Source organism: the organism of the source record quoted next, assembly GCF_019968955.1.
Source record: "MAG: Porospora cf. gigantea A chromosome Unknown PgA_NODE_32_length_63425_cov_348.357, whole genome shotgun sequence".
Lineage (NCBI taxonomy): Eukaryota > Apicomplexa > Conoidasida > Eugregarinorida > Porosporidae > Porospora > Porospora cf. gigantea A.
In genome coordinates this window covers 1-26,082 of record NW_027151620.1, presented here as the reverse complement: position 1 = coordinate 26,082, position 26,082 = coordinate 1, and the positions used below count along the sequence as shown (strand labels likewise).

Genomic DNA, 26,082 nt, shown 5'->3' with positions numbered 1-26,082 from the left:
GTGCTTAGTGAAACGTATTTTCTTCGTCTAGGGGTCTCTGTGCGCTCGACACTTCTGACAGCGTCTCAGGACTCATGCTGCCCTTAGGGGAAGCGGTGTCGAGCTGCCTGTGAAGCGGCACTAAGTCCCTTGACATGCTCGCAATGACGTACTGGCAGTGGGAGTTGGTGAGAAGTTTCTCCGTTATCAGAGACTGGATCTCCACCTCCAACCCCTGGATCTCAGCTTCCACCCCCGCATCGAGAACACCGCCCTCAGTGAACACAGCGTCCTGCAGTGTCTGTAATCGGCGTTGCTTGACCTGTGCCTTTTGATCCAGGGCGGCCATTAGAGACAGTAAACTGTAGCGAGTGTGATGATGACCAGCATCCAAGGTGCGAAAGTCGAATCGAACCGGCATATAAACGTCGTGGTGCTTACCGATGGACCCAGATGGACAGCAGCCGCGAGCTTTCGCTGAATTGTTCAAGCGGGTCCATTAAATTCGCGATTTTCGTAGTGACGTGTTCTTGTAGGGTTCAATGTCTATCGGTCTCTGACCGCAAATAGGCACCAAGGGATTGCGCACTCTCCCACACGCCACAGCACCATGAAGGATGTGGTTTTTAGCTCGCGCCATTTATGTAGCATTGTCGGCTGCAAAAGTGTAATTTATCTGATGTGCTTTCGTATAACTTGTTCTACTTGTGGAAAGCCGACCTGGAGTGGCTGCGGCCGGCATATTGACTCTTCTCTCGCATCGGTCCCTGTGGACGACAGGTGCAGTTGCAAGCCGAGAACGCAAGCAGAATTCAACAGAACGTGAATTTCATGGAGTCATGAATTGGTAGAATCTTCTTCTTGAATCCCTACTAGAGGAATCGGCCCGTCATCCTGGTGCACCCCGTCCAAGGAGCGCGGCAAAATGGGCACAGAATGGGCGGATAGGCGGGTTCGAACTCGTGATCGTCAGAACTTAAGTCGATGGTAAGTCCCATGCGGACCAGACAAGTCACTGCAACAATAATTACGTGCTAGATACCGATTCACTCACGGTGGAAGTAATGTCCGCAATAGTTGATGTCGACGTTGGCCTCTCGCATGGCCCCTAACTTCGGACGCTGCGATCTCCTCTGAGGAGCAGCGTATTCTCGTAGCCGGGCTAGGTCCGATTGATAAAAGTCCTCCAGACAAAAGGCACACTCGTGATTGTCAGAGTCCCAAAGCGTATCGCTTGGCACAGCCCACTTCGACACGTGGGGCGGCCTCACAAGTCGTACAACAAATTTGTCTATCTCAAGCTGAGTCAGCTGCATCTCGCAAGGCAACTTCTCAAGGGCCTTAGTGAACTCAGCATTCTTCGCCGGTTGCACTGTGAAGTGCACTAAGTCAATCAGTGCTTGACGGCCCATTTGGTACACGCAATCTGGACTCATCTCAGCGAGAATCATGACTCGTCGGAGCAATCTTTCGCCCTCACCCGCGTCGTTGCCATAGGTTTCGGACTCCGAAATAATATCCTTGATCATCCCTATGACTGAGCGGGATGTATACTTCGGCATCAGCAATATTGCGGACATGAGCGCGATGAGCTGACAGTCCGCTTGCACATCAACATTCCGTGATATCAGAGATGTAGCTGGAACCGAAGCGTGAACCGTCCCTAGTCTGTCCCCCAAGTTCATTGCTGAGTGTTCCAATGCACAACCACCACCCTCTGCACGAATGATGGTGGGAAGGTTGTTGATCACATCCAGATGGTGCATAGTGACCTCGTTAGGCACTGTGCTCTTCAGATGCTTCGGTGCGGATTCGAGGAAACCCGATAACAGAGCGTCCGTAATAGCGGCTTGAACTGAGGGCCATGCCTCGCCCATCCTTTCCAGGTCCTCGTACTTAAACGAAGACAGAGCGAACATCAGCCCGCTTACGACGATATCGGGGGTAGATCCTACCCCACTCGCTGCCTCGACCGCTGAAATAATTTTTGGCACCACGTCAGCATCCATCGCTCGTGCAGACTCAGCCAGAGCTTCTCGCACAGTGCCTGTGAGGTTCAGCTTAGATATGCGGTCGAGTTGGCTGTCACTAACGGGATTCGCGGGCTCAGTTCGGTTTGCGTCCTTGGGCATCTGAGACAACAACTTCGTCAGAGCCTTAACCACCGCTTCCATGCTCGTATTGCTACCGAAGAGGTCACCCTCTTTCCACAACAGGTCCGAAAATACGGACCGGTTGAACGCCACTATCTGGTTGGCAGCATGCTCCACCAACGCTGGCTGCATTAGCGGTTGCATCCGAGTGAACGTGTGCTCTAGGCACTGGAGATCCGAGGGGATCTTTTGAGGGTTTTTAAGGGGTAGCGGCCTCAGACGGCCCAGCAGGCCACGTGGCGGCACGCGCCTTGAAGCGTTACCCGCAGGCAAAGCAATTCCTGTTCTTCTGTCCAACTGTCCGTTGAAGACTGGTAGTGCCAGGCCAGAGCACACAAGAATGTCCGTCGATTGTTGCAAGGCTGGTCGCAATCGCATATTTTAAATTTCATGCAAGTCTAAAAAGGTGCTTATGCATGAAATCGACCCCACAGACACGTAACCATTCATTTTCGAATTATGACATTATGCTTACCGCCTGCCAAGTTGCTCCTTGCGTTTCCTCCGTCGTCGTTACTGACGTGGATGGCACACTCCTCGATACCAACCACAAAATTCCGGCAGCCACGCAGGAGATTCTCGCGGTCCTTCGACGCCGGAATATCCCTGTGATACCATGCACTGGACGAGGGCCTAAGTCTTTTCAGCTGGTGACTGGTGGGGAAATCGTGCCCATTTACCCGGGCATATACCATCACGGTCAGATAGTGGGAGGGTGGGGGTATGACCATGCAGGCCTATGACTCTTCTGGCGAGGTAGTAAGCCACACTCATCTGCAAATTGAGGCGATTCGCGCGTTGGTCGGCTACGCTGCGCGTACGGAGACCGAACTGATGGTGTATTCCGGCGACCGAATATTTCTTTCGGCCGGCGCAAGCGACCTGGGAACAACGTTTTGCTCACAGTACACAGAGCCTGCTCCCGAGGTGGTCGACGACGTCTGCACCTTCATGGAGCTGCGCGATCTTCTACCCACCAGAGCCGCATTGTTGTCCCCTAATCCAGAAGCACCATGGGCTACGATCAAACAGGAAGTTTCGGCGCTGGAGGACGAGTCAGGCGAGGCGCTGGCGACCAGCTGTCAGTTCCGACAGTCTCTGCCATATCTCATGGACATCACTCCTAATTCAATGGACAAAGGCGTAGCCCTCCGCTCGCTGCTAGACTCGCTTGGCCTCTCATCCGACACTGCGGTTGCTCTGGGGGACGGTGAAAACGACGCGCCCTTGTTGAAAGGGGTGCACATGGGCGTTTCCATGGGGAACGGGATGTCCCTGACGAAAGCCGCTGCCCGTTGCGTGACTCGACATGTGGACGACGATGGCTGGTCGACAGCTGTTAGACGATTCGCTCTGGCAGAGAAGATATGCTCTTGCGACCTCCATGACGAATGTCGCAATTCATGATACTATTTTCTTATATTTCGTTCATAGCACCAATCTCGAAATGCTGCCTCTACGTGCCGAACTCGACCTCCGGGCACGAGCCGCCACAGCAGCTCCAGTGTGTCTCTGCTGAAGCTGGCACTCGTCGTCGGCCCACGCAACAGGCGCACCGTTGGTTTCCGCAGTATCCGTGGCGTCGGATTCCACGGGGCAGTCGACGACCTGGAAGAGGTTTATTGGAGGCCAACAGGGTGCATACCTTTACGAGTGGAGGGGACGACCAGTGGGAAGATGGCGACTCCCGTACCCACAATGACTCCCGCACCGATTGCAACTGCGATGGTTATTAACGTTAGCATCGGCACGAAAATCTGATTAATGCTGATTTCAGTTTATGTTGAATTATTAATGCTGATCAAGGAAATGACGTACCTGGATTCGCCCCTCTGCCAGCGTTGAAAATTGGCGTTAAATTAATCCACGTCGAGCTGCTTGGGTGGTTCCGTTTTAAATCCAAGTATTTTCTATGAGACTGCCGCTGAAGGTCGTGGCGGCCTCGGGGCCTCTGGGGGAGGACCCAGGTGCCCCTCGTGAGCTGGAGATAGAGTGGTTTAGCGAGATATCATCCGGACCGCCATCTGAACGTGGCCATGTGGACGCAGTTGTTGACCCGGAGGTCGAGGCTGAATACTTCACCGTTGACATCAGTTTTCCCCCGCTGTTTCGATCGCTGCTGCCTAACACGTGGCCCGCTGTGGAGCCTCAACCGGACTTTAGACCTGTACCTACGGTTGAACCTGCACCAATCTCTAGACCTGTACCTGCGGTTGAACCTGCACCGATCTCTAGACATGTACCTACGGTTGAACCTGCACCGATCTCTAGATCTGTACCTGTGGTGGTTAACCACAGACCAGTACTTGCGGTTGAACCTGCACTGAGATACGGAGTTCCTCTTGTTGAACCTGCACCCAGCAGAGTGGGCTTAGCGCGGAGTGCAGTTCCGGCGCAGCACATTAAACGACGGAAACAAGACCAGACTTGGAACCAGCATCCCTCCGACTTCCTGGTCAACTTGGTGGACGTGGCCCCGGACCTCGTGGATCGGTCGCAGATAAATGTCGTGCTGGACCTCGACCAGACGTTGTTGCACACTATACGATTGAAGGATTTGGTCCCAGGGTCACAATTGGATCTGTCTGCGTTCTGGGACAGTAAGGGCCAACCAGACCTTGAGCTTGTGTACCTTTCGCATGACCTGGATCCCACACAGTTTCCGTACAACTACTCGGTGATTAACAACGAAACTGTTATCTTCGATACCCGGGCCACCAGGACAGCCGGAGGGTCGGACAACTACTTCATAGTGAAACTCCGTCCGTTTTTGCGGGAGTTTTTGGAGCAGTTGTATCAACGCTGCAACTTATACGTCGTAACCAACGGACAGAAGAATTATGGCGAAACGGCTGTGGCAATATTAGACCCCGATCATAGGTTTTTTGGTGAGCCGCCGCGATTAATCTGCCGGTCCTCCACGGATAAGAGCCAGGACAAGACCCCCTTGCTGCAGCAGCTGCTACCTGGCGCGGACCCGCATAACACACTGCTGGTGGACGACCGTCTAGACGTGTACGACAAGGTTTGGTGGCCGTCGCTGCTGCCTGTGGTGGCTTACAATAGTCTGCGATGCTTGGTGTCTAGCATTGCACACCACGGATCGACCAGCCATTTCCACGAGACGGTGAGTTTAGAGTGCAACCCTCACCCAGGATTGCCAGCTCCTTGCTACGGCTTGGGTGATACGGTCAGTGGTTCGTGCGTTCTACGGAGGCCAGCCTGTAAACGCCTTCTTGGCAAATGCTCGCCGCGCTGTGAAAATCCCACGGACGGCGCTGGTCGTCTCAAACGACCAGCCACCCAACTCACTTAACCTCAGGTACTCTCTACAGCGCCACATGTGGCTGCAAGCGCAGCTGCGGCTGTACACGGGAGATGAACCTGAATGCTTTGACCTGAAGGAAGTCTTGAGGCGGGGAGCTACTTCGAAGTGTATGGTCTTCGCCAACCATGGAGTCATTCCTGCAAGCAGCCTTGGCGCCTTCGCAGGCACTATTTTTTCTGGTCAGTGGCTGGATATAGTGTTTTCGTGCCTGCAGATGGTGGAGCCGTTGACCTTTGACGTCGTTCGGGCCCTCTGGGAGGAATCTGGAACCGCGGTTCGCTTTTCTTGGCGGGCAACCAAACAAAAGTAGGGTGTTAGCCGTCCAATCAACAGTCGAGAGCAGGTCCTCAACGAGAGAAATTCCTATTGCATTTCCCGTCTGTGGCCAAGATTGGACGCGCTGTTCCACCGCATAACCACGCCCCAGCAGCGCTCATTCTTGGAAAAGCGACGAGTCTTGCTGGAGAATAACCAGCGACCCGGTCCTCTGGATGCCTGTTATCCCAGAGTGCAGCTTGGGACGGGGAGACTAGGAGCCCACTGCTGGAACAGCTCCCGACATGCTCAAGTCATGTTGTCTTCCGAGTGTGACGTTGCCTCCGTTCACCGTTTTTGCTAGTGAAAGTCGCCATTTCAGAATCTGATGTGAGTGTCGTTGAAAACCTCCACGCAGGTCAATTGTCGTGCGAGTCGAAGCCCCCTTGGGTCGCGCACGGTTTGAAATGCGGCGAGACGACCTCATAGCGTCGCTGGTTGAGCAAGTGGCAATAAAATTCGGCTTGAGGTCAGAGAATGTAGTCCTTCAGAAAGGAGATGATGCATTCGACCACACGTGCACGTTGCGGTTCACCCATGTCAACCTTGCAAATGGGGACGTGTTGAAGATGACATCCGTTGACGGCACTGTCGGAGAGATGCAAGGAGTAACCACAGGATTGAAAGCATGCAGGTCCACCGCCGACCTCGTGCCTGAACAACCCCAAACCTCGTCTCCCGCCTTCGAAGTTGGCGACCACGCTGCCGCAGGCGGGCCGGCATTCCTCAACTTCGATGAGTATCTCCATCGTTCAATGTTCAACATTGGGGACCTGCCTCTGCTCCAGAATTTCAAGCCCCGTCTTCTAGAGCGGGGGCAGTTGACAAAGGTTCCTCCTTCCGTCACGCTTCGACACCAAAAGTATCGCCATGTAGACCACATCGAGTTCATGAACGTTGAAGCGATGAATAAGTTCGTGACTCACTGGAGGTATGACCTGGAGATGAGCGAACAGCGGTGTGGGTACCTCTACGGCTACTACCGTGAAGACCCACACTACCCTCAAGGCATCCGCGCCGTAGTGGAGGCCATTTATGAGCCGCAGCAGGTGGGAGAGGTGGACACGTGCACGGTGCTTGACGACGAATTCCTGCCCACAGTCAACACTTGCGCTGAGGCCCTCGGCCTTGAGTGCGTTGGATTCATCTACACACAGCTGCCGGGCAACCATCACGCCACGAACACGGAAGTATTACGCCAAGCGTCGCTACAACTCGAGCACTCCTCCGCCCTGCACTACACTGGCTACGAGCACTCCACGTTTGTCACGGTCACGGTCTCCCCTGACACCGATCTTGGCGGAGAGCCCGTTCCCAACGCATACATGGTATCGGATTTGGGGATGGCATTTTACCGAGACGGGTTGTTTGACAAGGTGCAACCCAATCCTAACGTGAGGAGTGAGCCGAGTCTCAATGCAGTTGATGAACATAAAACAAGGTGCTCCGCATGAGCTATTTCCCAAGGTGCTGGAGTCCGGCAAGCTCATCGAGGCGGGCGGTTCATTTGACTTGGACTGGCTGCTGGTTCGAGTCAACGATTCAGCTCCAAAAACGGTGAACTCCTTTTTCAAGCACAATTCCTTTCCTCCAATGAATCGTCGGAGAGCGCCTACCCAGCGCGACGTTCAGACCTACCTGAAGAACGTAAGCGGGCCGGACTGGACGCGCCTGTCGGACTTCCACTTCCTGCTGTATGTGGCCCACTTATTTGACGTGAACACCGGCAAGGCCATTTGTGACTGCGTTCGCAACAAGAAAGTGAACATGTCTGACTTTCTAGACATTCTCAACTTACTGTGATCGCTAAATCATTGTCGATTATGGAACCTGCGCGATACCTCGGTCCTGTGAAGACAAGGTCTTGCACTGACTTCCTTGCTCTTCTGTTGTTCCTCGGCTGTTGTACAGTGCACGCTGGACTGGGGCTTAAGGTATGTGAAGTAGCGGCATGCACGTAGAATTTTCTCCAAGCCAAGGGCCTGTCCTTTGGCGGGACTGATTTTCTAGGGGAGCCCTGTACGGCGGCTCGACCGGCACTAACCCTGTCTCTAAACATAACCATGCTTAAAGATATGAGGGTGGCCCACTATAATGGGGAGCTGACTGTGTTTGAGTGGATGTTGCGCACACCTCCGGCGGATTGGGTCGTGCTACCAGAGCTCCAGCGGCGCCGGGCGTACATTCGTGTGTGCAGTGAAGGCTGCGACGCCATTGATTTTCAACGACCGGTTGTGGAACAGCCAAGCGGAACCCCAGCCATTTCAACGCTGGCAGGGCTTGCCCAGCAGCTGTCTTCAACAGCTTCCCCCCTCACCCCCTCTCCGCCATCTCCGATCCCGATGGTGCCTTGCGCCTACGAGGAGCTTGACTTCATGTGTGCCTCCTACCCAGGTCCGATGATATCCCTAGCTGGGCGCTTCTGTGTTCCGCGGATGCACGACAGCATTCTGCACTCCGTATGGTCGTTGCTGGACTTGGAAGGCGACTGGAATGGCACGTGGTCTGCGTTCGTCGTTGGGTCCGTTGGACAGGCAGTCCAGCTGCTGGTCGAGCAGTGGCTTCTGGTCAGCGTTGCTTGCGCGCTGACGGTGCTTTTGAGCGTTTTGTTCCTGGTTAGCACGCACTTCCTGGCCAAGCCTATGCTCGCGTTGGCCGTGTTGATTCTGCCTACGTTCTTTGCGTCCTTTGGGGGAGGTATTGTTTACTGGCTGGTAACGAGTGCTGAAGGCTCGGTTACCGTCGCACTACTGAGTCTGTTGGCGCTGATCTGTTTTGGCGCGGCTCTTGTCATTGGCTCGGTGCTCTTTGGTATTCGACGACGCGTAAAGGAAGCCACAGCCATCATCAAGGCATCCCTAAAACCATTTGTGGACTCGGTAGACATCATGTTACTGCCGGTGGTCAGCCTCGGCGCAGACATCGGTTTGTTGGTTTACGTGCTGGTCTGGGTCCTGTGGTTGTTGGGGAGCCACCCACCCAGAAAGCAACTCGTAGTTGCGCTAGTTCTCACTACTCTGCTCACTTGCTGGTGCTTGACTTTCCTCCGTGCCTTTCGCCATATTTTGGTGTCCCAGATGGTTGCTCGCTGGTACTTCCAGCCGTACAACCAGAAGGGGAGGAAAGTGTTGCCTTGTGTGGCATGTAGAGCAACCAAGTCCTCGTTGTACCACGTAGGATCGGCGGCCCTAGGATCTCTCATGGTGCTTCTCACCAAAGCAGTCAGATTGCTCTTCAACTTCATTTCCCGCAGGGTGACCCAACTGAAGCGGAAGGCTCGTCCAGGGCGAGCCACATCGTCCGGCCGCTCCTCTCGCCGCTGTGGGGCCTGTCTCGCCTGTATGGAGAAGGGTCTTGTTCTGATGTCTTCTCACGCATATGTTCAAGTGGCGCTGCTCAGCGACCCTTTCCTCAAGTCCTCCGCCAACGCAATCAAGTGAGTTCGACGTCGCAGACTCATGCAGCTTGCTTCGAAGCCACCCGAGTCGACTGCTGCTGTGCTTCACGCTGTCGAGAATCCTCCGTCTTTTAGGCACTCTACTGACCACGAGTGCCACTGCATATTTCGTGTACTTCATGACTGAAGGTCTGGATTCGCGAGTTGGATTCACGGTAATGTGCACGGTCACCTCGTGTATCCTCTCCAGCCAAATCCTAAATCTGCTCGACGTCACCGCAGACGCCACCCTGCAGTGCTTTGTGATAGATATGGATGCCCACGAAGCCACGACAGACGAAGGGGAAGTGGCTTACAAACTGAAGACGGTCCCTCCATACACACCACGCGCACTCAGGCGGTTCGTTAGTGTTAGAAGAAGTGTGTAATAATGACGTAATTTGAGCCATGCCTCGAGGCACAAGAACCCCTAGGGTGCCCAAAGAAAACCACCACAGCCCCAAATTCCAGGCGCTTAGAAATCGCGTGCAGGATTTGTTTGGCCGACAAAACAACACGCCCGAGGAAACCAGCTACGACGTGAGGTCTCCTACACTGGGCCACGCAGACCTCATCAACCTCCTCCCCCCGGACTGCCATCTCAGACCACTCTACAGATATATCCTTCCCCTTTGTGAGCGACGACAACTCGAGCTTCGTCGAGGCGAGTTCAGGGCCGCTGACGACGACTTATGTTCGGAATGTAGGTATTCACCCTGGGATTCCTATCGCTCCTTACTTCAAATCGCAACTCCACTGGTTCGCGATCCTGGTTGCGGTTCTGGGCTCAGCGGCGGGCTTCGCGGCGGTCTATGTCTTCAGAAGGGAGTGAGAGGTCGGTTTCGCGATTACGCAGGCTCACAGTCAACAGCTCGGTCCTGCTGCCTGACCGGTCGAACGTAACGGTTTCCGTTCGCAATTGCAATGTCCACTTCAGCCGCACTACACAACACTCGAGGGTCACTGTTAGAGGTTGGCAGCATATGGCAGGCGACGACGCCGTTGCAATGAGGTGGACGGACTACCAAACCGAGCCCTCGCAAGGCGTGTTTCCACGGTTCCTCCAAGACTCAGAATGGGCTGCGGCCCCCACTATCTGGGAAACCTTAACACACAGCTTGCAGCAAACATTCTTGCGCCAGGCGCACCGATCCGCCCAGGAGGCCAAAATACCGGCCTCGGGCGAACTGCATGTCCACGTGTCCATGGAGGAGTCGTCACCTTACTGGACGTGTGCTGTCCAATTTCTGCTGGCGCCTGAATTTGAGTTCGACTACCTTGATATCCTTTTCGAACCCGGAGACCGCATGATGAACGTGAATGCAGACGTGCCCATCTTCGCCAGCACTGCCGTCAACGTGAGTCGCCAGACGGTCGGACACAGTTGGTCGCCCTTCACGCACGGATAAACCTGGCAAACGTCGGTGCTCCTCGAGCCAACTTTGTCGTTGGCGACGGTGAGCTGCAGTTTGCGATGGACGAGCTCCCAGAGCGGTACGGGACTCCCAGCGTAGCAATACTCTCGAGGTCCGTACCCGTGGTGCTTCAGTCCAGCATGCAGATGGAAATCTCGATGAATGCTGACACTCTCAGTCGCTCACTGCTCAAGGGCCACAGCGTCAAGGTCAAGTCGCAGGCTGGTGCATTCAGCAAGCCGAATCCCAAGACGCCCTACGTCGTGCGTGTCCACGCGGAAGGCAGTCGCCCGCTGGATGTCAACCCGCGTCGCGTGCTCCTGCACGTAGACGGCAAGGAGGTGGCCTTCTACGGGACCGCTCGAAAGACTGAGCACAAGGACGAGGTCCACCGCATGTACCTGCAGACCTGGGCTGGCGTAGAGCAGCTTTACCGTCCGCATCTTCTTGATATGGGAGGGTTTAAGTTGGCAACCATTGACCATTTCATTCACGAAGACAAGGGCCCCTGGGTGGCTGGCCTATCCATGCTTGGAAGCCAGCTCGTCCCGCGAGGGCTATGGCGCTTTCTATCCTCGGACGCGTTTCTCACAGCCAACAACTGGTTTCTTACGCTAAGTGGCGGCATTCTGGCTCCACGAACCATCGTTGTGGACGCCCATATCGTGGGCATGATTTGCCGCGACTTCCAAAAAGTAGATGAAGGTCTGACCAGGCTGATGGGTCCAATCAGAAGACCTGACGTCTATGATTACGTGAAAAGTAATTTGGTTGGCTCCTGGGAAAACATCACTTCTCGGGAGATGGTGCCGACTTCAACGAAGGCCTCTGCGGGCCCAAGTGCTAATCGCGCTAAGCACATCTTCAAAGCATTTTCAGAGCACTTCTCCGCATCGACCACCTCCCCACCGACGACAACTACCTCAGACGAGAAGGGGGTGGACAAATTCATGTGGCGCAGTCGCCGCCTGCAGGTGGTTCCTTTCGGAGACGATGCCGACGCCGGTGACCTCTTGGACCACCTGGGTGGTGACGACGATGACGATGACGACGACGACGCGAATCGTCGGAGAGACCCTCTGCTACAACAGGCGCTAGCGGACGACGAGGATAAGCAGCTTCGTGAACGGTATCAGCCTCATTTCCCCGGACTGGATGTGGGGGCCATCACCCCGAACGGGCTCTGTCCCCGCAGTCTCCTTGAGGACGCGTTCTTGGCCCTGTGGCGCACGCGCACGATGCAGCTGATTAAGACGAGGTCTGACCGGTTCGTTTGGACGTGCATGGCCTCTCTGGATGACCACCAACAGGAGTCCAGCGAAGAGTTTAACTTTAGCGTGGACAACAATGCGGTCAATGTGCGCCGAGTTTCTGTCTCGCGCGACTCTTTGGCCTTCAACGTCGCCGCCGCCATCAATCTGGCCGCATCAGTGGCTGCCGCCGGCATCACAGTTTGGGTCGTGTTTAGTCACGCGACAGGCTTCCTCAGCGAGCGGTCGAAGAAGATTAGCATCCAGCGCACCCTTAGTCACCGTCTGGCCCACGAAATACTCGGGTCCAAAATGAACTTCGCTGACCAGACGATTAGTGAGGCCGACTGGAACATATTGGTGACTCCTGTGCAGCATCCGTGTCACGGGTTCAATATTCTCTGGAATAGCGGACTACGGTTCGACGAGAAAAGCAACGGCAGACTCGGAATTCAAATCTCAGGAGTGGTTTCTCATGACTTCGTTGCTCCTCCCTCAGTACCTCTTGAAATGGAAGCGCTGACCCAAGATTCCCAGGTGTTAGACGCCGAAACCACGCCGTTGCTAACTTCGCAAGCCGCACTAAAGGGTAAGGGCCAGACGTGGGCCCACTGGTGGTTCGAAAAGTATCCCGGTGCTGAATGGGTCCACAACGCGCTTTTCCACTTCCGGCATAGCAGTCGGTCTAAGGAAGTGTTCCTTTACGTTCCATTTTCTTTGGTGGAGTCGAAAGTCATGGGCACGCTGCAACAGAAGGAGGTGTTTGTGCCGGCAAAGAACATCGCAGACAGTGGCAGTCCCATAAAGCAGACCTATGAGCTTGACCCTCAGTACAACTACCGTGTGAGGATTTCCTTCGTGAGCAGAGCTGGCCGAATCATGGACACATCCAACTGGTCCTCGGAGGTCTCCCCGACGGATGCTCTCACCTTCAGCTATTACCCTATTGAGTTGCTACGCCTATTTGCTCCGGCCAAGGTTTCCAGTTTGGTGACGTTCCTAAGCCTGCACACCAAACACATTTCGGCGTTCAGCGTGCCCATAGAACTGGGTGGAATCAACATGCTGGTGCACCTTCCCAACGAGGCAGACGATCTTAATAGGGGCGCACTCGAGGCCGAGGCGAGGCACTACACTATCCGAGCGTTCATTGGGAACAACAGTGCTCAGGCGCTCGAGTTGAGCCTTCGCACCGGCCGCAAGATCTTCGACGAAATCCGTCTGGCCGCCATTCCGAAACTTCCGAAGTCAGTGAGTCATCGAGAGGCGTCTGCACAGTGCCGCACTGATGGTTTAGTGCTGCTCGAGGCGCAACCCGCTCAGACCTTCAACTTGGAGCGAACTCGGACCAGTCAAACGAGCATCTCGTTCGAGGTGCTAGAGTCAGTCACCGGTCAACTGCTGGCCACAGGCACCATTAGTTTCTTCACTTTGGGGTCACTGGTCTTGGACTTTTGGCGCCAAGGCATGGACTTCATGCCATTCACTGTCATGCTCTCACACACCACTTCGGGTTTTCGAGGAGAGCTGGGCTTAAGTCTGTGTATGCGAGATCTTAGCCGGTTCATGCGCCATGTTGAACCCCCCGAGGTCGCATTCGACGCCAAAAAGCTACACAAAGGCGGTACCATCAACACGCACGTCCACCCATCCGCGCCAAAACTCCGACCGTACTTCCTACTTGATGTGCCCGCCAACCCCGTGCTGCAAGGCAGCTCCATGGTCATCAGATGGAAATGGCCCAGCGATCACGCGCCCAGCCAGGTCTACCTCTATCTTATGGACAACGCCACCGATGAACTGCTGGACCCAGTTCAATTTGGACACCCTGTGCCTAACACTGGATGCTTCAACTGGATCGCTGACGCGTCATTTGCAGAGTTGCAGTCGTCTCTGGAGGTCTACATCGTCTTGACCATTTTGCCGTGGGCTGAGCTGCCTTCTGCCTCAAGCAGGAAATTGTTACGGTGTCATCCAGAGTTCATCACGTGCCAGACCAACACTTTCTTTATTGTCAAGGTCTTGCCGCTGTGCGAGTTGGAGATGGCGTACGCCGGGTTTTGTCGTTCACACACTCTTGAAATGGAGCGCATCTGCCCAGATAATCTAGGCAGCGACTGGGACTACCACACAGCCGAGTGCAGCCTGCGGATCTGTAAAAACCTACGGCACCGGCTACCCTTCGAGGACGCATCAGTGGTGTACTTCCACACGCCAGGCCAATGCGTAGTGTCGTCCTTCTCGAAGATGGTGCTGCATTCCTCCTCTTTGCAGAAGTCGCGGTTAGCGGGTCTCTCGCAGTTTTCGCAGGGACAACAGCTAGAGGTTTACAAATCGGTGTCTGCCCGTGTGGTTATTGTGGAGGGATGCCAGATCGACCCGTCTCCAGACACGTGGATGAGCAGCATGCATCACAGCCTTCTCAGCTGCGACATCGCCTACCACAGACCTATCCTTCATAGTGTCAAATCGGTGCTTCGACGACTGCCCGCGCGATTCAGCGTGCTGGGCCAGTACTTGCAGAAGCGCGGGATATCCCGTTTCACCTCACCGACCGAGGCGCCCGTCTACCTCCGCGAGGCCAGCCGTTATACCCAGCATCGGTTGCTTATAACCGGTGGCCGTGCTGTGGAGCGCGCATCTGGAATTCTGGTGACGCTCTCACTGCTCTGCTTTCGCATCTGCGCTCTGTGCGCCTTCCCTGTCATATCCATGGCGTTGTTGGCGTTTGACGAACGGCTTTCAGTGGAAATCAACATGGTGGCGCGGCTGGAGCCTAGGTACCGCCGCAACCTATCCGATTTGGCCTTCGAAGACTCCTTCTGGGCGTCGTTCATGTGGATGACCCCTGCCATGAAGCTGACCTTCGTCCTGCTATGCACTCATGTGACCTGCATGGTGGTCATAGTGGTTCTTGGTCCCGACATTAGACTCTTTGCACCTCGCCTAGCACGGATCCTGGACCGTTTAGGCGTGGCACACTTGTTGGTGTTCGCATTCGTAGATGTGGGCTTCTTCGTAATTTTTTTCCTGTGGTTCCTAGTCGGCGTGCTCGTCAATGCGGACACGTTCATGCCCTACATAGTTATGATCGGTTCGCTGGTGACGGTTGTCTACATGGTCTGGCACAACTATGATAGCTCACGCAAAATAGTTGAGGACTACATCAACACCAACGTCGACCTGCTGCTTTCAGTGGCGTTGGACCGCTGGTTTGAGAAGATGGAGGTTCCGTTCACGCCCCAGACCGGCAGTGAGGACAGCAAGATTTCATATTTCACCCAACGAATCCGAGTGGAGCTGCGCGAGAAGAGGCGCCTGACGAAGCAGCTCTTCATGCTGCAGCGAGCGACGCCAGACGATGTGACTGAAAGTGGCGACATCGACGAGCGCGTCCGGCTTCACCGAGAACGTCTGTGCACTCCGCACTTTGACAAGGTCACCTCTTACGACCAGAAGTTCGCAATGCTGTCGGACGGAACCTCGCCCGCCTTGGAAGAGTTCAAGCTGAGCTCCGGCATTTCCCCTGCGTCGCGGTTAGCCTCCATTGCGGACACCCAGTGCTGGAAGGACCACGTTGTCGGCCTTCTCTCCGGCGGGGACGTGGCCCTCCTGAGCGACGGTGTCATCTACGGTCCGAGGTACGGGTACCAAGTGGAACGAGGGAGTTCAGACAAGGCCTACGAGCACGCCATTCTTGTCACTCTGGGATATCCACCGGCAGAGACAATCCCCATATCCGTGAAGATCATGATGGTGTTCGAGCACTTCAATTCCGAACATGACGCCTACATGGATGCCGAGGAGTTCGAGGCCTTCTGTACTACTCTACACAAAACAGAGTGGAGGACGGGCCAGCGAACGTTCAAGGAGTTATGTACCTCGTTTGCGCAGGACTGGAATGTCCGAATCGACTACAAGAAGGGTATCCACATGAAGGACTTGTTGAAGCTCTACCGAAATGTAGACGAACTCGATGAGGATTTCGAGCAGCTTTTTCCTCCCGCGGACAGGACCCTCGGCCTGTCGAACGTTGACGACGTGTCGGAGGGGGAGAACTTGTTCGCGGACAGCGAACCTGAGAGCGACGTGAGCGAGTCGTCGAGCGTAGACGAGGTTTACGTCCTCGATGAGGAGGCCGACCACGACTTTGTCCGCAAGGTGTTGGAGCGCAGCACCAATGCCCGCAAGCTGAAGAAGATATTCGAGCACGCAACGCAGCAGTCCCGAGGTCGCGTGGCGGATGAACTCCTTTCCGACGTTCCCTTTGTTGCTAGCAAGATCCTGGAAACTCATCTGGCGATGTACGCGCCTGTCTTTGGAAGAGAGGCTGTGGTCGGCGTGAACGATAGGGGCGGAGGACCCTCGTTGGAGAAGCTGTCGCTGCTCACGACACAAATCAAAACGCTGCAAATGGACTCCCAGTCCGAGATGGAGGGCGCCTTCCAGAGCTGCTACGACTCGATGTTCGAACCCTCGGTCGTGGGCCAAGGAGTAGTTCAATTCATCGACTACGTCTGGCCGTCGGAAATCGGAGCCAAGGCGGTCAGACTGGTCAGCGACCGCATCAACCTGTCTGCATCTGAGGTACACGAGAGCAACGCCGACATCGCTGTGGCATACCCTCCAAAGACGGCCCACCACGTGGTGTCCTTCTTGCTTGAGTACCAGGTTAGTCATCGTCAGCTGATTCGAGACCAGTTGTCGTTGGCTTTCGAGGTTTCGACAACGAGTAACGTTGGGACGGACATGAAGATTCGTGTGGCCGTCGTCACCGTTATCCTCGTGGAGGCGGGAGTTCTCTATCTGCATGATGTGTGGGAGGAGCTAGTGTCAATGCACGTCTTCAGATGCGGGAAACCACCACCTCGACTCACGACATCTGGAATAGAGAGGAAGGCAGACGTTGAAGCTCAGGACCTATCCCAGTCCCTGATGCCGGGTCTACGCCGCGTAAACGGCGTACCCACTCGCGTGACTCCAATGGTTCAGCCTCGAAATAAGGAGTGCTTCCGTCTTATTGCGCGGAGTATCGAGAAGTTTACCAGCGCCAACGCCACCCGTCTCGCGGTAGAGGACGTTGTAGGCGTAGTCCGCAGCATTGTAACTGAGCATCTGTGGTTTGACGCCTTCATCATGCTGCTCCGTCTGCTGGGGCTCAACCTCGTTCTGGACGAGATACCGGGATCCGTGCCCACCACGGAACAGCAGGCGCCCCAGTGGATCGAGGAGGCGGTTTACAAGCTTGTTGGCCAGACAAGACGTCAAACGACTCGGGATAAGTCTCCCGCTAGGCCCCAAAGCCAAAACCTTTCGGTCGCCGGATCTACCAAGGCCGACTCGCACCTCCACAGGAACTTGATGAAGGTTCGGAAGGTGTATGACGAACTCTCGAACGGGTCCTGCTTTCTGCCCGTCCACCTAGCGGACGAGGCCCTCCTACTGCTGAACGACACGAGGCTGCATGTGGCCAGCCTTGGTGCCTGTCTCCAACACCTGAAAGTCGCCGGGACGAGTTTCTCTGTCGCGGCATCGGTGTCCCAAGGCGACTTAGATAACCTTCGCAATGACGATAGAAAGTTTAACGACGAGTCGTTGTCACTATCAACAGCGGCAGGCCAATGTGATATCGAGTCCGACTCTACTGTGCTGCACCTCAGTCAGCCCTACCTGCGTGAGCACCGCTATTTCGACTGGACCTTTTTGCGAGAGCAGATGATGCGACAAGACACTTTCCTGAGCCGCCAGGTAGGAGCCATGTGTGCTGGATCACACGGGTTCATGGTGCGCTCGCAGTTGACGGAGTTCATTTCCCGCATACAGGAAGCTTACTACCACGACAAATCACCCCAGGAGGGAGAGGGTCGCTGCCTAAGTACCTCCTTCGAGCTCTTCCACAAGACACTGGTCAAGTCCCAAATGTCAATAGGATTGAATCACAGCGCTGTCTTGTGGCTCCTGGTCAACAGCTACATCGACCGCGAGTTGTCGAAGAAACTAATGCGACACTTCATCCCAGTGAAACACGTAGCACAGGCACTGGTGAGCATCTTCCTGCAGCCTGTGGATGGCACAGGAGCAGCGGTCGCGTTCGACGCCCCACTGAGCGGGGTTGAGGGTTACAAGGGGTTCGTCAACTTCGGACTCTTCCGAAGACTCCTGCGGATCTTGGGCAACGATGTCTCCGAAGGCGGAATGCGTCGGATGTGGGAGGATTTCACCAAGGACCCGATGGAAGTTTCGGACTTCCTTCCGTTCCTAGGTAATTCTGAGCATGCTTATCTGCGCCCATCGGCCTCTGTGGAAATACCGCTAGACTGGTTGAGTCAGAACTTGTTCTACCTTCGAGTAGAGATGGACGACCTTGGCTTAGATCCAACCAAGGGAAAGGTCGTTCAACTGGAGAGCCTGCGTATACAGCTGCCCAAAATGCTCACCAGCGGCCTGTCACCCGATGGCATGGCTGTGCTGTTCAAGATGTTTCTCCAGGTCCCCGTGCCTGACAGCGTCCTTTCGGAGGTCTTGGCCTGCACGCCCACCAATACATACGGGCTCTTCCGGAGCGAAGACATAGCCCGTGTGCTGACTGATTGTTCCCTGGAAGGGATGAGTTTCGAGCTGCTGGGTGACCTCCTCGCGAAGATGCAACTTCAGTTCCCATTCCGCGAATTGAAGCGCATGTTCGACCTGATGGACTTCAATGACGACAAATCGCTCTCGCTATTGGAGTTGCTCGGCGGGTTCCAGGTTCTGTTCAAGCAGTTTCTTCCACTATACGTGGAAGAGGCTGTCGAGGTCACGTTGTCCAAGCAGGTCAAACTGATCACTGTAACTGCGTTCGGCCTCGTGCTGTTCTTCGCCTTCATCGGCTTGGCGTTCTCGTCCTTTAACGGAGCAAGGTCGGGCATGTCCTCCGCAATTCAGTCAGTGCTCGCGTTGGCGGGCGCTGCAGGACTGCAGAGTCAAGCGACGAACGATCTTGACGAAGTTAGGGCGTCGGTGGAAGACAAAATCCAGTGCCTTTTCGGCGGTCTCCAGAATCAGCAGCCGGACGGGGACTACGTTCCGGCCGCCGAGAAGGACGACACCTCCACCACCATGCGCATGAGATCCCTGCGGTACCTTATACCGCGAGTGTACTTCCCAGATACCCACGACCCGTGGCCCTGCGTGAGTTTTCCGCCAGAGGCCAAGGTCAATATGTCACCTGTCTTGGTCCCTCAGGTGGACCCGGAGACATTGACTTGGACCGTTCACCCTCGACTGCCGAGCTTCCTCCATTTCGACTCCTCTACGGGAAGTATTACTGGCACTATACCTGTGAAGTCGGCAGGGATGCCACGAACTACGTTCGTCGTCACCTGTAGGAATTCGCTTGGGGGTGCTAGGACTCGCGTCACGTTTCAGATTCTAAAGAATAGAGCGTGGCCGAGTAAGAAAAAGCTTGGCAGGGTTTAGTGTACGACAAAAAACACGTCTCGCTTTCTCATTTGACACGGGTCCGTCTCAGACGTCGTGCCTTGCTACGCCACATGTCACTCATGGTCCCTCAGGGTGTCCAGTGATGTGGTTTATCAGGTCACTGTACAGGTGGCTCAGCAGTCGGTCCACCCGTTTCGCGTGGGGTTTGGTGTGAGATAGGAGCAGTTTAACGTAGTCACATAGCCGGCTCAGCGCGGTCTATGGGGGACGTAGAACTTGTTTCCATAGTCAGCTCAGTGTGGCCTATGGAGTTCTCAGAAGAGATATTCGAAGCCACTCTACCGGTTGCGCAACCTTTACCTGCACAGTTAACTGTGACACTTCGGAAGGTCACCGGTTTCCGAATGACCTTCACACAAACGCCTTTGAGAAGAGTATCTGCCTCCGCGCAGACCGACGCGGGGGTCCAGGAGGTCACACAGGACTTGCCACGCAGGGTTGACTCTCCTGCACAGCCCAAGACGCCAGACACTTTTCTAACTGCTACGCATTGGCAGCGGCCTGGACCAGAACACCTCAATTGGGCATTGGGGGGGCACGCGGTGGTGACAACGTGCTGTTGCAGTTCGTAGCAGTCGTCGGTTGAGCCCTCACCGGTGCAACGGGCAGTTCTCTCAACTGTCTGGATGACCACCTCCGGAGCGGTTTCCAGATGCATCATGCACGTTACTGACGGTAGAAAGACCGACTTTGAGGAGATGAACTTCCGACGGACCGAACAGGGCTGGGTCCCGCACACATCCAGTGAGCCCATCATATTTGACCTGAGGTTAGGCTTCTTGTGGGAGGCAGGCCTCGTCTCTAGGCGCATGAGCAGCTTCTCACGGTCGCAGACGTAGCACTGCCCCCCTGGACACATGGGGTCGAAGTAGCACTCCTCTCGGTCCACAGTGCCGCTGGGGCAGACCATCTCGCTCGAAACACAGCGGTCGCCAGCCAGATGCCAGCCCTCTCTGCACCCGCCTACCAGGTTCTGGACGCACTTACCATCCAGCTCGTAGGCGGGGAAATCGCATGTGAATTTAATAGGAGCGGGCTTCCTCTCAAGGCAGTTATCCTGCCCTGGAGGACACTTCTTGTGCGGGGGGAACGTGGAGCGCTGGACGCAGTCGGTGCCTTTTACAGAGAAACCATCCGGACAAACCGTGCTAGCCGGCGTAACGGAGGTGCAGTGGTGATTGCGGAGTGTACCGGACTTGCATATCTTACGGGGGAAGTACTCTTCCTCCCTGATGCAACTCTCCTCGACAGGGTCATAGTCGAATCCGGCATCACACACCATCGCATTCACGCGTTGACTGGTTGCTAGGATAGCTAAAGTCGTGCCACCAGCAGTACAAGGCAACGCAAGACCTAAGCCGACCAAACGAAGGAGCATCCGAGTTTTACAACAGATATCCTCTAACACGAACCAGTGTGGGGCATGCGGAACAATTCTTTTTGATGTTTGCGCAATCGATCCAAATCATTCACAATAACTTCCAGTCGGATGAAACGACGGGCGGTGTGCAAAGCACAGGGACATATTCAGCAGAAGTTGGTAACTCCCTCTAACACGAACGAATGTGGGGCATGCGGAGTTCTTACACCATGATCGATTCAATGTGATTGCGGAGGTCAGTGATTTGAGTAGACAGGTTGGACTGGTCCTTGGCAGTAATCGCCGCCGCGATCACCGACCGCGACACACCACAAGCACGACCGAGCGCGGCCTTAGAGCGGACGAATATGTAGGGAACGTCCTTGTCCTCGCAGAGGAGAGGGAGATGCAGCAGGATCTCGATCGGCTCCACGTCTGCGGCTAGCACCACGACCTCTGCGACGCCACGGTTGAGAGCTTTGGTGGCTTCGTTAGCTCCCTTGCGAAGTTGCTTGTACGAGTGACATTGCTGAACGAGGTCCAGGACACGGTTCTGGAGCTCGGAGTTGGCCAAGGGGAAGGCTTTTGGGGAGATTTCCTCGGTCATTTTGACTTCCTTGGAAATTGTGCAAATACAAACAGTGTAGTAGCGGCATCGAGACAGTAGCCTGCTCTATGCGCGATGCCGCACTGCCCCATGAACACGGTTCTGGAGGGCCAAGGCCCACTATTTGTGGAGCAGAACAGGTCTTGATATTGTCTGAGTGACATGTTCCGGATTGATGCCAGATACGCCACTGGGAGGTTCTCCAAATCAATGCCTACGAGTGCTAAGTGTACGAGTGTGTCTCAAGAGAGTGTGTCCGGAAAATTCCCGATTTGTCGATGTTGGTCGGGTACGACTCCTCCGACGAAGACGCCACTGTCACATCTGAGCCACCAGTGCCAGTTGACCTCCCTGTTGTGAACTGCTCCCCCGAGGTGGACTTGTTATTGGACTCGGCGAAGCAACAGCGACGACTCGACCCTACGAAGGTAACCGTTTACACCAACCCTAAGGCGGAAATCCTTCATCGCCCTATCGCAGGGGCGACGAGAACCAACATCTGGAGCTCGAAGCCTGTGGAGCATACGATGTTCTCCACTCCTGCAGGGCACCATGAACGGAGCCACATAAGCAACGTGGCATTCGACGAGCAGTTCCTCAGCTTTCAGAACCACGGATGGGCTATGGACCCGTCTGACAATCCCAAGGCTGGGGTGTTGCTGAACCCGCTGAAGAACTCCAACCGGCACTCTCTAGCTCGACGCGCCCGTCCGGAGGTTCTTCCAGGCGTTGACGTGCTGGAGAAGCGTCGCAAAGTGGCGGAGGGGACTCTCCCCGACGAATATATGGCACGTAAAGTCGGAGCCGGTCCAGCCGAAGACCGCCCAGTCACCATTTTTCACGGTCGTCATGAGAAGGACTATCAGGGACGCTCATGGCTGGCCCCGCCGCCCAATTTCAAGGAGGTGGACTCAGAGGCTTACCTACCGAAAAGACGCCTCTATACATATGTCGGACACACGATGGCCGTTCAGTGCGTCAGGTTCTTTCCTAAGTACGGCCACATGCTGTTGAGCAGCGGAATGGACGGGCAGATTAAAATATGGGAGACTGATAACTCAAGGAAGTGTATGAGAACGTACCTCGGCCATGCGGAGGCGGTGAGGCAGGTCAACTTCACAACGGATGGGTCTAAATTTTACTCCTGCGGCTACGATTGCCAAGTCATCCTCTGGGACACAGAGACAGGCCAGATCATCAGGCGCTTTGACACAGAGAAGACACCCTTCAGCTGCACCGTTCCCCCGGATCCCCAGCAGCAGAACCTGGTTCTGGCCGCGTGTGACCACAAGAAAGTGCTGCAATTCGACGCGAACTCGGGTAATGTGGTGCAGGAGTACGGGGCGCATCTGGAGTCCGTTAACACAGTAACATTTTGCGACCAAGGTCGTAAGATGATGACGACCTCAGACGATAAGATGCTTTTCGTCTGGGAGTTCGGAATTCCTGTGGTGGTGAAGCGCATTGCGGAGCCTTACATGCACTCCATGCCAGCTGGAACTCTGCATCCAGGCGGCCGCTTCGTGTGCTTTCAATCGATGGACAATCAAATCGTTACATACGAGGGTCAAGGTCGTTTCAGATTCCAAGGGAAGAAGCGGTTCCGAGGCCACGCCTGCTCTGGCTACGCGATCCAGCCCCATTTCTCTAACGCGGGGGATGTGCTCGCGTCAGGTGACGTGACAGGTCGTATAAACTTCTGGAACTGGAAAACGGCCAAGTTGCTCCGCTCCATGCCTGGTCACGACTCAGTGTCCGTCTGCTGTCAGTGGCGGCCCAACCACGACTCCCAACTGGTCACATCTGGTTGGGACGGTATGCTCATGCTCTGGGAGTGACTACCAGTTCCCACTCTAGCCTGCCAGCCGGTCATGTGTGATGCATTTGTTGACCAACCCCCTGCATCCCTTCATCACTTTGTTTGTGCAAGCGAAAGTCGTGTGTTTCGCATATGCGGGCAGAATACGCTCTGTTTATTCCGGCCACCTTCGGCCTCCAGCATGCAGGGCGGATAGAGTTGCCAGACGTGCCTGATGGTTGTGATGCCATCCTAAACTTCCTAAACGGGGCCAAAGGTAAGCTGATCGAGCCACCGGGCTGTGGTGAGTGGAAGAACTACGAGTTCCAATCTGAAGAAGGGGTGGAGATTTTTGAAACGATTCCGATGACTGTGACGAAAGTGCACATCGACCCCGAGTCTTCGGAGGTGAGCGTCACCTACCAGTGCCCTGCCAAGGGCAAACAGCTGGTCGTGCCGTTCAACAAGGCCGATAACGCCCTGAAAAAGTGCACATCAATCGAAGCAGGTGAAAAACGCGAACGGCAGGGATACCTGATCAAGGACAAGGCGGACGCGTTATTCCTGGTAATCACGGCTAATGTGAATGCAATTGAGACCAAGATCCCAGCGAAGTCGAAGGAAGATCTGTCCAAAGTATCACATATTGCGGCCATTATGACGGCTGACGGCACTGTACCTGCTGACCTGGTCGTTGTGCCCAAGCCTGAGTTACAGAAGCTCGTGTCGCCCCTGAGACGCAACACAAAGGGACGCAAGTCCCTTCCAGCAAGCCCTACGAGTAAGAGCGGGCTTCGAAAGAAGCCTAAATAATGTTAACGATCCGGGTGTATGAGACGCTTGAGCTTATCACGCTTCCGGTGCTCGCTGCCCCGCGATCGATCTCGAGACCGGTGGCGCTCTGCAGCCTTCGACTGGCTCCGCTGGCTCCGCTGACTCCGCCGGCTCCGTCGCGAACGTCGAGACTTCGAGGGACTTCGGGAGGGGGTCCTCGTATGGGACCTTCCGCGGCAGGACCCCGCTGGCTCTTCAGGTCCAATGGTAGCGATAATTTGCGTTGTCCGTGAGTCACAATTAGGGACTTGACCGTGGGCTAACCCCCCCGACGAAGGCAGGAAAGTGGACAGCTCCAACGTCTTCACAAGGTCCCGTTTCAGCGCAGACACATGCTTGACTCCTGGAAGGTTCGTAGACAATATTTTCTCCAGCCCGTTAAAAAGCACGATGAGCTCTCCTATCTGCTTCACGACGAGATCGCCGTCAGGTAGACTGTTCACGTTGAAGTGGTAAAACCCCATGTTCTCAATTAGCAGGCCTACTCGGATCCAGAATGCTCCGTGGTGCAGTAGGTCCGTTCGGAGGCTGTTCTGGGCCTTCACTTTCTGAAGGTGAAGGTCGATCTCCTCATCAGTGAGCTCCTCCATGGTGGAGTACTCCGTAACGCTATTGTGATGCAAAAGCACGCCAACGGCATCTCGAACCTCTGCAAAAACATCCAGCAAGTACTTCTGAATCATGGGAGCCGTTCCCTCTGAGACAGATTCGTGGAGAGTGTCTAACCAAACCTCTAGCTTAGAGGGAGTCAGCTTGGGTCTCAGAGATGCCGTACGGACGAACATTTTTAAACCGGATTCGCGCTCTACATTAATTGCGTAGGCCGCTGCGAATGTCTCAGGATCCTGCCCGCCGCCCAGCTCGTCGAAGAGGTCCGCGTACTTGGAGGCGTCGATTCCGGCCCGACACCGGAGGGAGATGCTGTTCTTCAGCTTCTGCTCCAAGTACCGAAGCTGCACTTGGAAGTTCAGGTTGGGATACACTGCACATCGTTTCAAGACGCAAAATTGTAGAGCACGCTCGAACGACCAGCCTAGGCAGATGAACGCTGCGATGACTACAGCCGACGACCGTGAGATGCCCTTGGTGCAGTGAACCAAGCAGACGGATGGATTATCTCGTCGAAAGCACCCTAGCACGGATGGGAGCGCCATACTCAGGACAGAGTACAAAGACACGTCATATGCATCTTCCGTCGGACACACAGCGTAGTTAAAGTCGTCAGGGAACGCAGGTGTGAGTTGCGGATGCACAATCACGATGTCAGTGATGCCATGCGTCTCCAGAAGTGAGCGATTGGCGGCTGCGTAAGTGCCGAAGACAGAGCTTACCGGCCAATGCGGAGCTCAAGTACAGACGCTTCGGAATAACTTCAGAGATGTCCCGCTCGAGGCTGCTCCTGGTTGTCAGAGCTTCCAAGTGATCTTGAGCCTGCGCGGACCAAAAAGACATAGCGTAATTAGGCAAATGGACCAGTTTGCTGCTCGAGTGGTGTTAGCGTCCAGTGTTGGAGATTGGGACGTGCTGCATGCCAGAGTGATGTCAGAACCTCTAGCCGACTGGGAATCAGCCGGTTTGAAAGCAATTACGGCGACCGCCACAGATTTACCGCGTGTCTGTCGATCGCTGGTTGAAACCGCTTGCGAGACCCTCTGGCCATCGCCGCACTCAGCTCTCAGCGAGCTACATTCTAACAAGCCGGTGGTGTACTTGGGGTTGAAGTCGCAGAACGGTTGCAGGGTGGCACTCAAACAGGGGGCCCTGACTGAGATCAGCGGCGAGACTGGAGTTGGCAAGACGCAATTCTGCATGACATTGGCCACACGCGCTCTGAAGGACGACTCCACGCTAAAAGTGTTGTGGTTTGAGTCCGAAGGAAAACTTAGTGCGGGACGATTTCGTGAGATAGGTGGGTGGTTCGGAGACGCATACCAGCCCTTGGTCGCGGACTGCCTTCAGAGGCGCTTCACCGTGTGCACATCATCCCGCTGAAAGGCGCAGATGAGCTGCTTCAATGGGCAAAGAAGCTGTTGGGTCCAGGTCATCTGGTGATTGTAGACAGCATCACTCTGGTCCTTCGACAAAGTTCGATCCCCAATGTAGCCTGGCGAGTCAGCTCTGCCTT

General features: G+C 55.1%; 11 protein-coding genes across 20 annotated transcripts; 6 read left to right on the top strand and 5 right to left on the bottom strand.

Annotated features, from left to right (window-relative positions):
• Positions 1 to 4: 4 nt before the first annotated feature.
• On the bottom strand, positions 5 to 400 carry KVP18_003279 (uncharacterized protein; the record flags this gene model as incomplete). 2 transcript variants are annotated; one of them, XM_067954895.1, is made up of 1 exon in its annotated part: positions 5 to 400. In XM_067954895.1, one exon carries the CDS (start codon positions 398 to 400, stop codon positions 5 to 7), a length of 396 nt encoding a protein of 131 aa, XP_067809686.1. The 2 variants fall into 2 exon arrangements, with proteins under 2 accessions (XP_067809686.1, XP_067809685.1); XM_067954894.1 differs by having other exon boundaries at positions 5 to 328.
• Positions 401 to 1,025: 625 nt separating this feature from the next.
• KVP18_003303 (uncharacterized protein) lies at positions 1,026 to 2,510 on the bottom strand (the record flags this gene model as incomplete). The annotated part of the gene is made up of 1 exon (XM_067954936.1): positions 1,026 to 2,510. The coding sequence occupies one exon, from the start codon at positions 2,508 to 2,510 to the stop codon at positions 1,026 to 1,028; it is 1,485 nt and encodes a 494-aa protein (XP_067809725.1).
• Positions 2,511 to 2,599: 89 nt separating this feature from the next.
• KVP18_003305 (uncharacterized protein) lies at positions 2,600 to 3,539 on the top strand (the record flags this gene model as incomplete). Of its 2 annotated transcripts, XM_067954940.1 has the most annotated exons (2): positions 2,600 to 2,839; positions 2,868 to 3,539. In XM_067954940.1, the coding sequence occupies 2 exons, from the start codon at positions 2,600 to 2,602 to the stop codon at positions 3,537 to 3,539; spliced, it is 912 nt and encodes a 303-aa protein (XP_067809729.1). The 2 variants fall into 2 exon arrangements, with proteins under 2 accessions (XP_067809729.1, XP_067809728.1); XM_067954939.1 differs by lacking the exon at positions 2,600 to 2,839 and having other exon boundaries at positions 2,862 to 3,539.
• A 505-nt stretch (positions 3,540 to 4,044) lies between these two features.
• Positions 4,045 to 7,578, top strand: KVP18_003284 (uncharacterized protein; the record flags this gene model as incomplete). 3 transcript variants are annotated; one of them, XM_067954904.1, is made up of 4 exons in its annotated part: positions 4,045 to 5,259; positions 5,288 to 5,766; positions 6,134 to 7,169; positions 7,198 to 7,578. In XM_067954904.1, 4 exons carry the CDS (start codon positions 4,045 to 4,047, stop codon positions 7,576 to 7,578), a joined length of 3,111 nt encoding a protein of 1,036 aa, XP_067809695.1. The 3 variants fall into 3 exon arrangements, with proteins under 3 accessions (XP_067809695.1, XP_067809694.1, XP_067809696.1); XM_067954903.1 differs by lacking the exons at positions 6,134 to 7,169; positions 7,198 to 7,578 and having other exon boundaries at positions 5,288 to 5,770; XM_067954905.1 differs by lacking the exons at positions 4,045 to 5,259; positions 5,288 to 5,766 and having other exon boundaries at positions 6,183 to 7,169.
• Positions 7,579 to 7,838: 260 nt separating this feature from the next.
• Positions 7,839 to 19,334, top strand: KVP18_003286 (uncharacterized protein; the record flags this gene model as incomplete). Of its 5 annotated transcripts, XM_067954913.1 has the most annotated exons (6): positions 7,839 to 9,211; positions 9,240 to 9,592; positions 9,618 to 9,845; positions 9,919 to 10,039; positions 10,068 to 10,569; positions 10,596 to 19,334. In XM_067954913.1, the coding sequence occupies 6 exons, from the start codon at positions 7,839 to 7,841 to the stop codon at positions 19,332 to 19,334; spliced, it is 11,316 nt and encodes a 3,771-aa protein (XP_067809702.1). The 5 variants fall into 5 exon arrangements, with proteins under 5 accessions (XP_067809702.1, XP_067809699.1, XP_067809700.1 ...); XM_067954910.1 differs by lacking the exons at positions 9,240 to 9,592; positions 9,618 to 9,845; positions 9,919 to 10,039; positions 10,068 to 10,569; positions 10,596 to 19,334 and having other exon boundaries at positions 7,839 to 9,215; XM_067954911.1 differs by lacking the exons at positions 7,839 to 9,211; positions 9,618 to 9,845; positions 9,919 to 10,039; positions 10,068 to 10,569; positions 10,596 to 19,334 and having other exon boundaries at positions 9,352 to 9,600.
• Positions 19,335 to 19,533: 199 nt separating this feature from the next.
• On the bottom strand, positions 19,534 to 20,736 carry KVP18_003282 (uncharacterized protein; the record flags this gene model as incomplete). 2 transcript variants are annotated; one of them, XM_067954901.1, is made up of 1 exon in its annotated part: positions 19,534 to 20,736. In XM_067954901.1, the coding sequence occupies one exon, from the start codon at positions 20,734 to 20,736 to the stop codon at positions 19,534 to 19,536; it is 1,203 nt and encodes a 400-aa protein (XP_067809692.1). The 2 variants fall into 2 exon arrangements, with proteins under 2 accessions (XP_067809692.1, XP_067809691.1); XM_067954900.1 differs by having other exon boundaries at positions 19,534 to 20,640.
• A 205-nt stretch (positions 20,737 to 20,941) lies between these two features.
• Positions 20,942 to 21,325, bottom strand: KVP18_003295 (uncharacterized protein; the record flags this gene model as incomplete). The annotated part of the gene is made up of 1 exon (XM_067954925.1): positions 20,942 to 21,325. One exon carries the CDS (start codon positions 21,323 to 21,325, stop codon positions 20,942 to 20,944), a length of 384 nt encoding a protein of 127 aa, XP_067809714.1.
• A 278-nt stretch (positions 21,326 to 21,603) lies between these two features.
• KVP18_003283 (uncharacterized protein) lies at positions 21,604 to 23,163 on the top strand (the record flags this gene model as incomplete). The annotated part of the gene is made up of 1 exon (XM_067954902.1): positions 21,604 to 23,163. One exon carries the CDS (start codon positions 21,604 to 21,606, stop codon positions 23,161 to 23,163), a length of 1,560 nt encoding a protein of 519 aa, XP_067809693.1.
• A 113-nt stretch (positions 23,164 to 23,276) lies between these two features.
• Positions 23,277 to 23,936, top strand: KVP18_003302 (uncharacterized protein; the record flags this gene model as incomplete). Its single annotated transcript, XM_067954935.1, has 1 exon — positions 23,277 to 23,936. The coding sequence occupies one exon, from the start codon at positions 23,277 to 23,279 to the stop codon at positions 23,934 to 23,936; it is 660 nt and encodes a 219-aa protein (XP_067809724.1).
• A 2-nt stretch (positions 23,937 to 23,938) lies between these two features.
• On the bottom strand, positions 23,939 to 25,409 carry KVP18_003290 (uncharacterized protein; the record flags this gene model as incomplete). Its single annotated transcript, XM_067954918.1, has 2 exons — positions 23,939 to 25,260; positions 25,289 to 25,409. 2 exons carry the CDS (start codon positions 25,407 to 25,409, stop codon positions 23,939 to 23,941), a joined length of 1,443 nt encoding a protein of 480 aa, XP_067809707.1.
• Positions 25,410 to 25,424: 15 nt separating this feature from the next.
• Positions 25,425 to 25,949, top strand: KVP18_003296 (uncharacterized protein; the record flags this gene model as incomplete). The annotated part of the gene is made up of 1 exon (XM_067954926.1): positions 25,425 to 25,949. The coding sequence occupies one exon, from the start codon at positions 25,425 to 25,427 to the stop codon at positions 25,947 to 25,949; it is 525 nt and encodes a 174-aa protein (XP_067809715.1).
• Between the last annotated feature and the right edge of the window lie 133 nt (positions 25,950 to 26,082).